Raw genomic sequence first — 13,800 nt, 5'->3', positions numbered from 1 at the left:
TTAAACTTCCTAGGTTTTTACAAGGTGACAGAGCCCTGGATATCTCAAAAAAATATGATAGACACAAAAAAGTCCCCAAAAGAGTGGCTCAGAAGGCTCTCACCATGCCCATCCTGTCACCTGAAACTCCTTGAGAGCAATGTTGCCGTAGCTGCACTCAGTGGTGCCTCAATAATGAAAGGCAAGTATGGGGATCTGCTCCTTTCTGAGGGGAAAGAAAAAATCCTAACTTTTCCTCCTGCCTTATTCATGTGCAACTACAACAACGTGCTAAATATACACTGTGAATCCATCCGGTGGCACTACATCAAAAGAAATTAATATAACTTCCCTTGCTCACCAGACTTTGAAAAACCAAGAACTTGTCACAAGAATTTCACTGTTACAACAGATACTTCATCAAAATAGTAGGTAGTCTTCTATGCATAGCTTCTCCACCATGTACCAAGCAAAATCGAAAGCTTAATGAGGCTTTGCGTGTAAGACTGAAGGCTTGAATTATGCAGCCTCTAAACTCTTCATGTGAAAGTTATTTCAAGGGAGAAGTTTTATAGTCAAATATAGATCTAAGCATATATAGCAACAATCTTGACAGTACACTACAACTGTCACTCTGAAAAAAAAAAAAGGCAGAAAGGACCATATAATTTACAAAAGTTGCTGCCTCCTGGTATGAACCTGACTTTTAGATGAATCAGTTATAAGTAATCTATTTACCGACACAGCTAACGTCAGCATCACAGGACATCCAAATCCCTCTGAGCAACAAATTCTTTCATAACGCAGAATTTGTAACCTAGCAGCTCCTACAATCCATTTCATTATGTTGCACTTCTGGAGCCTATCTGCATTAATAAAAGAACCAGCACGGTCAGGGCTGGAACGTCACCTTCTTGCTGCATCTGCAGGGACGGCTCCACAAATAGACCTACCTGAAAAAGCAAGTATCACCCCAGTCAAAAGTCACCGACGTGTAAGTCACAATACAATTCCCATCTGATCAATGGTTCATTTGAGGAATATATATATAGACAGGAAAATAATTATATTTACCAGATTCCTTCAGAAGAAACACCACAGGGATCAGCACAACAGACAGCTTGCCCAAATACTCAACTGAATCGCAGCCTGCCTAAGCGCCAGCCAACCACAGCCCAACACCACAAATTAAAGAAATGCTCCTCAAGGATTCAATCAATAATAAATAACCATAGGAAGAATTTCCACACGATTATAGTTTTGCTGTTTTATAAATACAATCCCATAGCAAGAGATTCATCCACCTGTGACAACGAAGAGCGCACGAACTCCCTGCTCGTATACTCTGCAGAGAGACCTTGCTCACGTTCAGCAACCACACATCCTTCCCCACAAACACCACCAGGAATCGGGGCAGACAAGGAACCAGAGAATGCAAAGAAACATTACAAAGGTATTAAACATAGTCATGAACTATTTAATTTGTGTCTTCTGTCTCCATGCAAACGCTTTCAACAGCATCTGTTGAAAACTCAGGTGGGGAGTACAGTTGGCAGCAAGGAAGAAAACTAGGTAGGTTTTTGCCATACTAGCTAACATCTGAGACACCAGTCTTACTCAAAAAGACTTGAACCCTCTGCTTAATTAGGGCAGGGGACAGGGAAAGCAATGCTGACATCACATCACTTCAGAAGGGAGACTTCTGATTACAACTCTCCAAAGCCAGCTTCCAAAGAATGTAGGAGGATGGATCATTTTCCTACTCAAACATGCGCTAACTGAACAATACAGACACGGACCCACCAAGTGCTAAGTCCACGGGGCTTGTTTGGAAAAATTCTGAATGTTCTCAGAATTGAAAATAGCGCACAAGGGACCACCAAAAACAGCTTGAAGGGAAAGAGCCACCACTGACAAAGCCAAGGTAAACTAATGACTGATTCAGAAGTATTGGTGATTTCCTTCCACAAATACCAAATGGCAAAACCTGCAACTTGATTAAGAAGTTCATTTCAGAAATACCGCCATTTAGCACAAGCGTGCCCTATTCCCTAACAGGAATATCTCTGTAGGAGCAAAGAGACCACCACATTTGGCCCATTCAATCCCTCATCTTGTCTTTGATACCAGCCGATGTCAAATACGTCAGGGAAAAGTAAAGAAGTTATACAGTAGACAGCAAAAAAGGAGCACTTTGGAGATAGGTGTAAAGTAATAGTTTAGTAGTATTACCTCTTTAAAGTTGTGAAGACCAGAGTTAAACATGCAAAGAAACCACAAGGGCCAATTTTACATCAGTCTTTTGAATGAAATCCGCATCAGGGAGGTTGAATCAGGATTTGCAGAAGAGCCTTAACCAGCTCAAATGTTTCTCCCTACCATCTCCGGCTCCCCGCTGTGGCAGACAGACAAGCAGCGCCGGCAGCAGCGGCTCTCCTCCCCGCCCAGCCCAAGCAAGCCAGGGATGAAGTGGGAAAACCGGACGTGATTATGCATTTAGATACTCCGTCATGACGTACAGCAATCGGAAAGCCAAATTAATGGCATACGGGCAAACTTAATTTGGCATTTCTGAACTACTGGGTGCATGACTTGGCAGTTTTAAAACATTCTTTCGGTATTTGTATTAAGTTTCTGTAACTTCTAAAAGATTGAAAATTGGGGGATCTGCGAGGTGCCTCATCAAAACCTCATATTTAAAGCTGAGGATCCGTGCTGACTTCACACACATCCTTGCAGAGCAGCGCTGGGAACGTTGCGAGATGGCAGAGCTACGGGACATGGCTGCGGGCCTGCAACCGGCAAGGTGGCAAATCCTACCCAGCGGGTTTGACCCCTGTTTGCTGCACATCAAAGCAATATTCAGAGTCAGGAATAAAATTAGTTCAGTTCTGGGATCTCCAGGGGAATGTCTTTTGGGGTACAGACCCCCCACCTCTGATGGTGTAGCACGGGCCCTTAGGTCCCTCTTGCTCCTTTGCTCGCCTTTTGCTCAAGAAATTGTCCCATTTGTTTCAACTCAAGTCGTTGGCTTAATTGCCACTGAGGGTCAAAGTACCCTTTGACACGATCGGGGGCAACAAAACGTAGCTTGAAGTTAATAGTCAGAAGAATTGCAGCCACGACAGCTACGAGGAAGTTAAAATCATGAATACTGAAATGCAAACATCAACCTCTGAGCCATTATTTGGCCCCAAGGCCAGCTAAAGATGCAATAGGCACACACCACCAGAAATTTGGAAGCTGCATTTAAGCCTTGCTCACACCGGCTGTCCCCCCCCGCCCGTCGCTGGCTTTGCCCGGGCACACAGCACATGCAATGCAGCCGCCGGCCTCAGAGAAAAGGACTCCCTGCGAGCTGCAGCACAGACCGCAGACTTTCGAACACACGCAGCACATACAGCAAAGCCGCACGGGTTGGATGCACAGGAAGACAGAAGCAGGAGTATCAAACCTCTTCCTGCATGTCCTTCCCTAATTTCTCCTACAGCCTAACACCAACGATGGCAACCGCCAAGAGGGTGCTTGCACCGGGGCTGAACTTCATATCTTCGCTTCCTCGCATTTAGATGATGCCAGGATCAAGTTAAAAGGGCTTCCCTAGCACTTTTCAGTGGAGGAGAGACACAGTCCACATGCCTCTTTCACCACCTACCAAACTCTAACATCCTCACGTGTACCACCAGCAATACTGAAGATACTATCTGCTTAAAGGAACCCGTTTAATGTTCCATTCTGCAGCAGCGTAATGCCAGAAATACCACAGCGGGCAGGGGATTTCAAGCCATGTAACCTTGCAAGGTGGCACTACGTGACTTCTGGAGCACCGTTTCACTTCTACAGCTGCCAAGAGGTGGGATGTGTCAGTTATGGGCAGAACCTGAGGAACAGTGGAGGCATCACATCTGCTCCTTCTACGCAAGTCAAGGGATAAGAGTCTGGAAAACAAATGTAGAGTTACCTGGAACAGCTGTGAATTGAAACAATTCTACATTTTAGAAAAACACTGGGTTTTTCACACAATTTTCAAGCACAAAATGTTTATTTTTCTTCTTTTTAATCTATACAATTTCTTGGGGTTTTTGGTGCCACTGACTTTGTCAGTATACAAGGGATGGACTATACAACAGGCAATAGCGACAAACTGTAAGATTCAGTGCAAGCCGAAGGAAAACTGGTGTGAGAACATATTTTCCATGTTTGCTCATGAAGCATACAGACATGAATCTAAAAAACCCAAACAAATTAAAGATACATGTTACAGAGAACAGAAATCTCTTACTACAGTAAGTATTTTGCCCAGGCAGAAGACTCTGCATAATTGTCTATAAAATTCAATTCTAACTGAATTGATGGAATAATATATTCAAAGGGTACAAACAAAATAATTTAGACAGATATAATGCTCAAAGTACAATAGAACTATACAATTCACAGCTTGGCAGCACAAGACATCTCTGCCCTTCAGCAGACAGTATAAAATGTCATCGCAGTAGAGATACAGAGCAACGTGCCTTCAGATGTGACCACACGGTCCGTGACCTGTGCCTGTAACGCTCTCCCTTAGCGCTTTCGAGGGAAAGGAGACTTACCATCAGCAAATCAGTTTTAGTGGTTATCTTGTGCCTTTAGACTGAGAGGTGCAGGCGGAGACTCTATGCACGGTAAAACTGGCAAAAAGCAACTTTCAAACAGGAGAGAGGTGTCCATACCACCTAGAGTGTAAACTTAATTAAAACTAAAATAAAAATTAAAAAAAATAAGAATTTTCAAACAAAAGATGGTGAGACTCCAAAACTGAAGTATCAGATATGAAAAAGAAGAGCTTCACATTTTTATTCTGTTTTAGCGTGAATACTGCTAGCAGGTCAGTGGCAAAACACCATTCTTAACCTTGGCGGCCGAACCGAAGCCAGAATACGCGCAGGTGCTGTACTTACACAGTTCTTACAGTAACCTGGAGATATGTTCTCCTACAATCAAGATTTCAGTTAGATTTCTTCGCTTACAAAACATGCATGAATTTGTAATTTAACTAAATTATAAAAGCCCAGTAGGGGAAAGAAAAAGTAATCCAATTCGCCGCTGATCCAGAAGAAAACAGTATTTGCCTGCCTGTCAGAGAAATAAGTTGCCATCTACAACACCTTACCAAAGATTGAGGAAGAGAATGAATTGCACTGCCCGAAGCTATTACCTGTCCTTGTATACAAGTTACTTGGATCACTCTGTAAATGCTCCTATTTCAAAATATGTGCATTTCACTACTCCTTGTACAAACACAGACAATTTTTTGATCGGCATCTCAAACAAATCTCACCTCACAACTATTATTTTTTTTAAAAGCTTCAGAAATGAAAATTCAACCCATGAATTAAAATAAAAGCATTTACAGCAGAATGAAACTGATGAAGAACACTGACGGTAAACCTTCGATATTTTTGCAAATAAAAAGAACTTCAACTCACAAGCAGATTGTAAATAAAATACACCTTTCAAATAATTTTACATCTCTTTCCAGCTGGAACTGAAAAGCTGAAATTCAAGGCACTGTACTCCTGCAGGGGTTAGTACAATTTTCTAGTCATCAATTCAAGTACATCGACTTTAAGGATCGCCAGTGTAAAACATCGGAACGCAACAGAATAAAGTGTCTTCAGCAACGAAATATAAGCAAATATTGCCGGAACGGACAAACTATCTCGTGTGAAACCACCTCACAGTGATCGCTGGATGCGGCGTATGGCTGTGTATGCTAGCAGGCCTAACGCAGACCCCCGCCTCGTCCGACGCGGACGGCAGCTACGGGTCAAACGCTCCACGCGACGCCGCCGGAGTCGCCGTTCCCCACGGCCAGGCGACCGCGCGCGCTACGTCATCCGCAGGCGTGGGCCCGGCGGCTCGGCTGCGGGGTGCTGCAGCGGCAGCGGGAAGGCACGCAGGCAGGTTCTGCCCAGAGGCGAGAACCGTGTGACGCCTGCGCCTCCGACAAGGCCCGGCCGTGTGGCCGGCCCCGGCCACCGCACTCCGTAAATGGGCGTCGGGAAAACTCCTCCGTACTGACAGAGAGGCATCATGTAAGGCGTCACTGCGCCAGAGAGGGCAGGCCCTGGCACGGGCGCTGGCAGGGACGGTGAAACTCCAGGCGCTAACGCAGCGGGCATGGGGCAAGACGCTGGAACGACGCGCTTTTTCCCTGATCCCATTCTTACCGAATTAACCTACAGGAAGAAGAATACAAAAAGCGTCGCTATTAAGCTCCTCCTTCCCCACCTGGCGCGGGCAGCGCTGGCGTGCCGAGACTCGCGTGTCCGTGTCGGCGCTGCTCCCACCAGCGGCGCGGCATCCCTGCTCCGCGCGCGGAACCTGCGAGCCCGGTGGTGGCACGGCGTCCTCGGAGCTTGGGGCCTGGGTTTTTCTTCTGTTTTTTTTTTGTTTGTTTTTTAAAGACAAACAAAATTGGAAATCAATAGGAAAGGTTGATACAGGCAGGAGGGGAAAGCTGCCAGAATATAATCTCACCATTTAAGGAGGCAGGAAGCATCACCAAACAAGCAAGAACTGAACGTCACAAAAAGCCATGAAAAACCTCAAACGTCCCAAGGAACTTAAGTATCTTTTGTGCTCGGTCTTATGCATAAAAGCAAACAAATTAACTAAATGCAGAACTAACCCAGATCTCATATTCTTGCAGCCAGCCGCAGAACAGGTTTTAAAAATTCCAGCACGTATTTTTGTTAAGAAGTTGTTTTATTCGCCCTCACTGAACTAAGGGCTGTGAAGAACAGAAAGAGATTTGCTGCGGTGGTTAAATACCCAGCACAGGTGGTGGCTGAGACCAGACGAGGTAAAACCAGCAAGGACACAGCAGGAGCTGCTCCTGCCTCAGGGGCTGCCAGAACCAATTCCAGTTATTTTTCTAAAATTCTATTAAAATCCACTTCAATTATTCAGTTTTTGCATGTGAGGGGCAGAGAAAGAGCTCTCCTTCCTAAATACAGGGATGGCAGAGCTTCCCAAATTATACGCTCCATCATGCACAGTGCCACGGAAACAATTGTTATCCAAAACGCCGCCTGCTCTCTCTGCACATGGTGTTTGCAGCATTTCATTACGCTTTTAATTTCACAGAATTTACAACTCCGGGCTGTGGTTCCCACCAAGCCAGCACCTATTCATGGCATAAGAAAAAAAAAGGTATTAAGTCTGGGATCCTCCCATTAATTTGATATTTCACATTAAATTGATAAGATTGGTCTGAAGGTGAGATTTCAGCAAAAAAAAAAGAATATATGTCTAAGCCTGTGTGGTATGCTTACTTTAAGTTTCTGATTTTCATCTTTCTTCTCAATGAAAAACAAAAATGGCAACATCATTCTGGGATTTACTGCTCTGGGGCAGTGCTGTGCTCCAAAGCAAATTTTAGAAAAATACCAAAATATTCAAAATCCTTCTTCACTTCCCTGTCTCTAGTTCTGAAACCTGAATCTGATGGTGAGCATCAGACTAAGAGAAATAGCTGTTTTGGTATAATGAATTTAACATTATTAATGTATAAAAATCCACCAAAATTAACAGCAGAAGCCAGGGAACAATAAACAGAGGAACATAGGACTTGTTTTTAAGACCTGAAGACTTCTGTAAGCTATTATTAGACCCTTGTTTTAACATCCTCAAAATAATGGTTTCCACCAAACTAGACAACTATAAGTGGATGACAACAGATGCACGTAAATGTGAGCAATAGATTATACAGTAGCATTGAAAATGTAAGGTGACATTTTAGCAAGCGGTCCTATTTAAAAATTCTAACTTGAAAAAGCTTATTTTAAAATACCGAGAATCTAGTTCACCCGATCCACGCTTCTTGACTATTTCATTCTCAGCTAAATTACTTAGAAAAGCAGCAGCTGTATTTAAGGCTATGTATGTGCAACCCGGAATAACACTGCATCATGCTCCAAAACCAACCACTACACACACTTATTAAAACTTGTTAACGTCGTGACAAATGCACATTAATGATTTAAGGTTGCTTCCTCTACCTTCATCGCATGCTTCAAGGGACCAAAACACACACGTTAAGAGGCAACAAGACATCTCGCTCTTACACCTTCCCCTGGATAGAAGTCTCTTGGTCAAAGCCATTTTTTAACCATCATCTTTTAACCAGCTATGATGACTCAACACCGATGGAGGCCAAAATAACCCATTTCTTCCTGCACATCGATGCCAACTGAAACATCAAAACCAACGTGCACCGGACTAGTCCTCAAAACACCACAAGGAGATAGGAAAGCCATGAGACTACAAGTCATAAGATTCAAGGGGAAGCAGATGGACATTCACGCAGTGATGGACAAGGTGTGTACCTACACTGGAGTCAAAGTCACAGCTGTAAACAGAACTAGCTGGGCATTTCAGTCCATCAGGCTGGTATTTTAATGGAGGTGCACTGAAGGAAGCCCCGGAGCAGCACAGCACGGCCGGGTGCCTTGTCAATGGTCAGGGTGTTTCACCCCGAGCACAAGCCCAACAGCTGCCAGGGGGTTGAAGCTCATGTGTGAAGCTGTCAACCCGTAAGTTCTCCCGTCACTCACGAGCTGGCTAATTCTGTGCTGAAAGGACACGTTTGTTATCTGTAGCTCCCTGCTTGCCCAGGTGACCTCTCCTCTTAGCTATTACCTTGTCATTTTTGCAGGTTTGTTCAAAAGGTGCCAGTTCTGGCACAAGCTGTTGATTCCAAAACGTGCATCAGCTACAAGCACACTATATGTTAGCGGTGACAAGGTTCAGTTTCCAGCGCATCTTCTGGGCTTTTGTATTCTACCCACAGCTTGAAGATATGGGCGTGAATTGTTTCTTTTATACTGAAGTTATCTTAAGAATTGGAAACAAGTGGTACAATATCAGACCCCTGTATGCAGCTCAAGCAACCAATGTTTAGAGATCACTGAAATACAAAAGATCTTTATAGCCATAGCCTGCAGTCATATAGGAGTGTTTGAGGTTTATTTAAAATACACTAATTCTCCTGCAGGAGCATAAAGCAGAAGTGGTCTTTTCCCTTCATAATTCAACTTTAGATGATACAACACTAGTAATGAGGAATGCAACTGATTATATGGACTTAGCCAACTATGGATGGCATTACTTCATTTTTAATATTACAATATTCATTTACTTCTGTTTGTTCTGCTGCCTGCCTACAGCCTAGTAAAGTCAGCTGCCCTGGCCTTTAGCAGGCTGATAAGGTAGACACAGTCTCAAACTTAATGAATTTAACAAATGCACTGCAAAATTTATGTCTGTCATCACCATGTAAAAAAGTCTGTCTGCTAGAGATATTTAATAGGGATTTTCTTTTTTTTTTTTTGGAAGGGAGTCTGGGTTGACAACCTGATATGTTTCCTATATTACATGGGAAGGAAGTGAAATTCCCTCCCTCCTCTTTCCCTTTGCATATCAATCAGCCTCCCCTATTAAGGCAGTATACTTACTGAACGAACACCTATGGCAGCATCTCTGCCTGCTGCCTTTGTACCTCTGCTCACGCCGCCTCCCCTCCTGCACTTGCCAAACTCTCCCTGGGCTAATAAACCTCTGCCCTGAGGGCCTGTACAAGTCCCTGCTGGGTAAGAGCCACCTCTGGATCCTGCTTCCCCAAATGCCTGCCTTCTGCTGCCAGTCTTTCCCTTGCTGCCATTTATTCCTGTTCCCCCAAATAATCACACATACTCATTTAGAAAACAAGAATAATATATACACAAAGAAGAATATGCACAAAAATATATGTAAAAATGAAACAAACCCCACTGGACAAAGGCTATGGCAGTTCAGAAGAAAGAAAAAAATTGTTCTTTGGACTTCTTTTAATTCTCTACCTCGTTCTCATGCTTTACCAAGCAAGCTCTGAAGTGCCACATCAGCCATATTCAGAGCTACAGTACTGTGAAAGTATATAGCTAAGAGTTGGTTTGACTTATAAACATTATTAGTATTTTTTTATATTAGAACAGATGAAACTGGGTAATTCTGCTGTGAAAGCTGACCATAACTATCACAACCCATTCTAAAAATGCAGGATTTCGATTATTTTTCTTCCAGCTGCATTTTGATGGCTACATTATTAGCATTACTGTTTTACTTCTGTATAGTCCAACTACCATTGAAACAAAACTGAATCACAGGACAGGGTGAGAGCTGGCTGCCAACATGAGCAGGGCAAGGATGCTAATACATCTTTTTTATCCCCTTTTTCCAGTTTGCTGAAAACCCAAAGTTATTAGGTGCTACTGAAGATTTGTGTTTGTGCTCTTCTAGGTTCCTGGAAAGCCACTCTGACATTCAGACCAAGAAGGCATTGTTGAATAGCTTCAAACACAGATACATCCTATTTTTTATTATTCTTCCAATCCAATAGAGACAGAAGACACAGTAAAAGGTGTTATATAGTCCTTCCACTCCATATTCGCATCTGTGGCTATCTCCAGAAAGCCTGCTTCCCAGGCAGCCAGCTCATTAAAATCAAGATGTACTAAATGCAAACAGATGTGCAGCTCTTACTGATGGTGTCTGAGCCCCAGCACACGTCACCAACTGACACAGACCTGCATGTTCACAGAAACAACCTTATTACGGACTTGAAACATGCTTACAGGGTTTTTTGGGGGTAATAGTTTTTTCTTTAAAACCCGTGGAGCTACATAACCGTATAAAGACCAGAAAACATTTTTGGTAAGCCCTTTATTCCCAGGCATCTTCAAATAATGCCTTTAACTACACGACATTCAGTACTCTTTACACACAAGGCAGCTCATGTCCCTAAGCGTGTTCCTTGACTGGTGGTAATACCTGTAGAAAAGTGTTATTTCATCATGTCTTCAACACAGATGAGCATGAGAGAAATAGCTATTATCAGGCAGTTTGACTTCAGTTCTTCCTAATATCTCCTATTACATTTCAAATTACCACTGCTGAGAATCTATGTGTATTTCCAGGTTTAAAGAAAACATTCGTAAAGGAACATTTCAGTGCTCCTGTGACATAACTGGATGCCTGAAGGTTCCCCCACAAACTTCTAATATGTATCAACCAGGATTTGCAGCCAAACTGACAGGTAACTTCCACAGAAACAAAGCAGAATTTAAAGTCCTCCTTTGCATCCCAATTATTTTATTGCTTTCTACACCTCTGATGATAAAGAGGACGAAAATAAAGCCACTAACTCTTACTAAACACACCACCAATTTCTCTTCTGAGCTGATTTCCAACCTTAAAGAGTAGCCTTCATTAGTTAAAAAAAGGTACCAATAATGTATTGTATTCACACAGCAAACAATTTGCTGATGGTGGTAGAAGCACGTCAAGAAAACAGATAACTCAGGAAAGTTAGTCCTCTGTTTCCAGGGTGAAAGAGAAGACCTGAAGCTGGCCTCACAACTACCCTGCATATTAATAACAGTGGGTGGACAGTAAGAGAAAATAATAAACTAAAAAAAAAATAACTCTACCCTTAACCAATAAGGATTTGTTGTAATTTTCCTTTGGCCTAGAGATTGAAAAAAAACCCCAAACACAAAGTAGAAAGGGGCCATTTGGTTTATTGCCTTCTTTGTCATAGCTTGTATAACAGAAGCCCTAGACTTCCACCCCAGGAGGATGCTCATCGCCTGCGTGGCCTCTATGTCACATATAAGAGCTCTGTGCAGTACTAATTCCAGGGGACCTATAGCCAACAGAGCGCCATGGGACAACTCACATCACTCCTACTCTTGTTAAAAAACCCTTCAAGGAGACATCTTTCTGCCCAATAACCTCCAGAGACAATTTAGAAGTGAAGGTATGAATACTGCCTGCCTCCTGCCCCTCATTCCCTATCATCGCACTGGACCAACAATAGCTTCTCCTAAAACAAAACACCCGGTCTGAAGATATGAGACAACTTGCCCCAATAGCTTCCTGCTAGTGTGTTCCAGTCAAAAAAAAAAAAAAAAAAAAAGGCATAAGAATCACATTTCCAATTTATCTAGCCTTTATTTCTAACATAAAACCTTATTATAACTTTCTCTGATGGGCTGGAAATCTGTTTAGTGCTCCCTATTCTTTTCTTCCAAAGGCATTTTTGTATCTGATCAAAAAGACGATGAAAAGATGGTGTTAACAGATGGACTGAAGAAGTACAGCCTGAGCTTTACATGCTCCCTGTTAGTAAGCTATTTTTTCCATCCTTTATGTGACTTCCTGAGTACTTTTTGTCTTTTCAATACCATTTTAAAAGGTGGACTCAATAGTGGTTCAGTGCAGGTATAACATCTCCCCATGTAATTTGTCACTCCAAGGACTGGTGGTCACTTGTCTGGCTGTCCAGACTAAGGGTCCCTTTGCACAATTTCCTTCCTCCACTTTTGCCTATTCTTCTCGCAACATCATGAAGCCCTCTCCTCCCTCAACTTCAATTTCCCCTTTAGGGTAAATTTCAAAAGGTACAAACAGCAGAATGACCCTCAACCCCCAAAACAACCCTTGTAAAAGTCTTTTAAATCATATCTACTGCCTTGTTTTCTATCACCTACGGCATGCTGTGCAATCTTCATGGCCAAAATATCCCAACAATTACCACGCTAAGAATATTTGCCATCTACCTTCGCAACTCTTCTGCAGCCCACGTGGCCCTATGAGGGCTTTATGCACAAAACCACCCAAGGGCAAGCTGGCATGGGGCTTGCAAGGGCTCCAACTGACTGCCACTCTTTAAGGCAACAAGGAACGACGTGAAATAAAGAGCAGGGAATCCCAACCGCTCTGTGCTCTTGGGAAATTATCTCTAAAAGACTTCAATCAGCCTTGTTAATTCCCTGGAACAACTGCCATATTCTAGAAAGAAACCCTCTAAAATCAGTGTATTGAGACAGGGACATCCCTGTTCCTCTCACAGCGATACTCTGCCTTCTCCACAGGCTTTGAAACACAGCCACCAAGACCACAGAAGGTAAAATTAACCCTAAATTGATGTTAATGGATGATTTAAATAAGCAAAATAACCACTCTCTTTTCCAGCGTTATAAGTGGGCAAAACACTTCCATCGAATACTTCAAACTACTGCAGGAGTCACGAGGAAAAGACATCAAGCTGCAAAAAGCACGTCAAAAGAGAGTAAGAAGTGACTTAACAGAACAAAATCTGCCCTCACCATCACTTTCTAGAAATCTTCAATTTGTGTTTACTAGCACCTCCTTTGACTTATTTTGTGAGAACTAAGAGGGTCTTAAGTAGATGTCGCTGTGACTCCAAAATGAGTTTATACTGGTTAAACCATCACTATGCAGAAGGATTACTTACTCTCTGGTAACTAAGAATTGACAAAAAATTGCACAAACGCTTCTCCCTGTGAAGTCAGTGACGCCACCAACTCCGAAACCAACAGGTACCAAAGCAGACGCACTAGCGCAGCTCCTGCTTTGGCACATCTTACCTCAAAAGTATCTACAGAGCTACAACAGCTGCACACAAGGTTTTTTTCTCCTTCTACATGCCAAAAAGGCAATGGTTTACTATCCAGACCCAGTTATCTTGTTTTTAAGGGATTACAAAGCAGTCCCTCACTGGTTTTCTTTTCACTATTTATTTGCTTTTAAAATTAATTTATTTTCCTCTACTTTGGCTCAATTTTCAGTCTTCTAAAAAAATCCAGCAAAAATTATTAGTCAAAGAATCATCCGAGCATGAGGAGGAGGAAGAGGTCTGGAAACACAGACCAGGGTGGGACAGAACTGTAAACTGAGATTCTTCATTAGTTTTTGTGCCTGCCTCCATACCAT

At 42.8% G+C, this 13,800-nt stretch overlaps 1 protein-coding gene across 15 annotated transcripts in view; it reads right to left on the bottom strand.

Annotated features, from left to right (window-relative positions):
• Positions 1 to 13,800, bottom strand: part of WNK2 (WNK lysine deficient protein kinase 2) — a 117,335-nt gene that overhangs the window by 2,974 nt on the left and 100,561 nt on the right. For 9 of the 15 annotated variants that reach the window (XM_049826262.1, XM_049826265.1, XM_049826266.1 and 6 more), the window contains one exon: positions 4,073 to 6,200. The exons of 1 other annotated variant lie outside the window; for it this stretch is intronic. In XM_049826262.1, coding sequence (XP_049682219.1) covers positions 5,850 to 6,200 — 351 coding nt within the window. In that variant the 3' untranslated portion in view covers positions 4,073 to 5,849. Of the gene's footprint in view, positions 1 to 4,071; positions 6,201 to 13,800 lie in introns of those variants that run through there. 5 more of the 15 variants (XM_049826272.1, XM_049826275.1, XM_049826267.1 and 2 more) reach the window with 2 other exon arrangements.

Source organism: Accipiter gentilis, chromosome 23, assembly GCF_929443795.1.
Source record: "Accipiter gentilis chromosome 23, bAccGen1.1, whole genome shotgun sequence".
NCBI classification, from domain to species: domain Eukaryota; kingdom Metazoa; phylum Chordata; class Aves; order Accipitriformes; family Accipitridae; genus Astur; species Astur gentilis.
The sequence above is the reverse complement of the archived record's forward strand: the minus strand, read 5'-3'. Positions and strand labels throughout refer to the sequence as shown.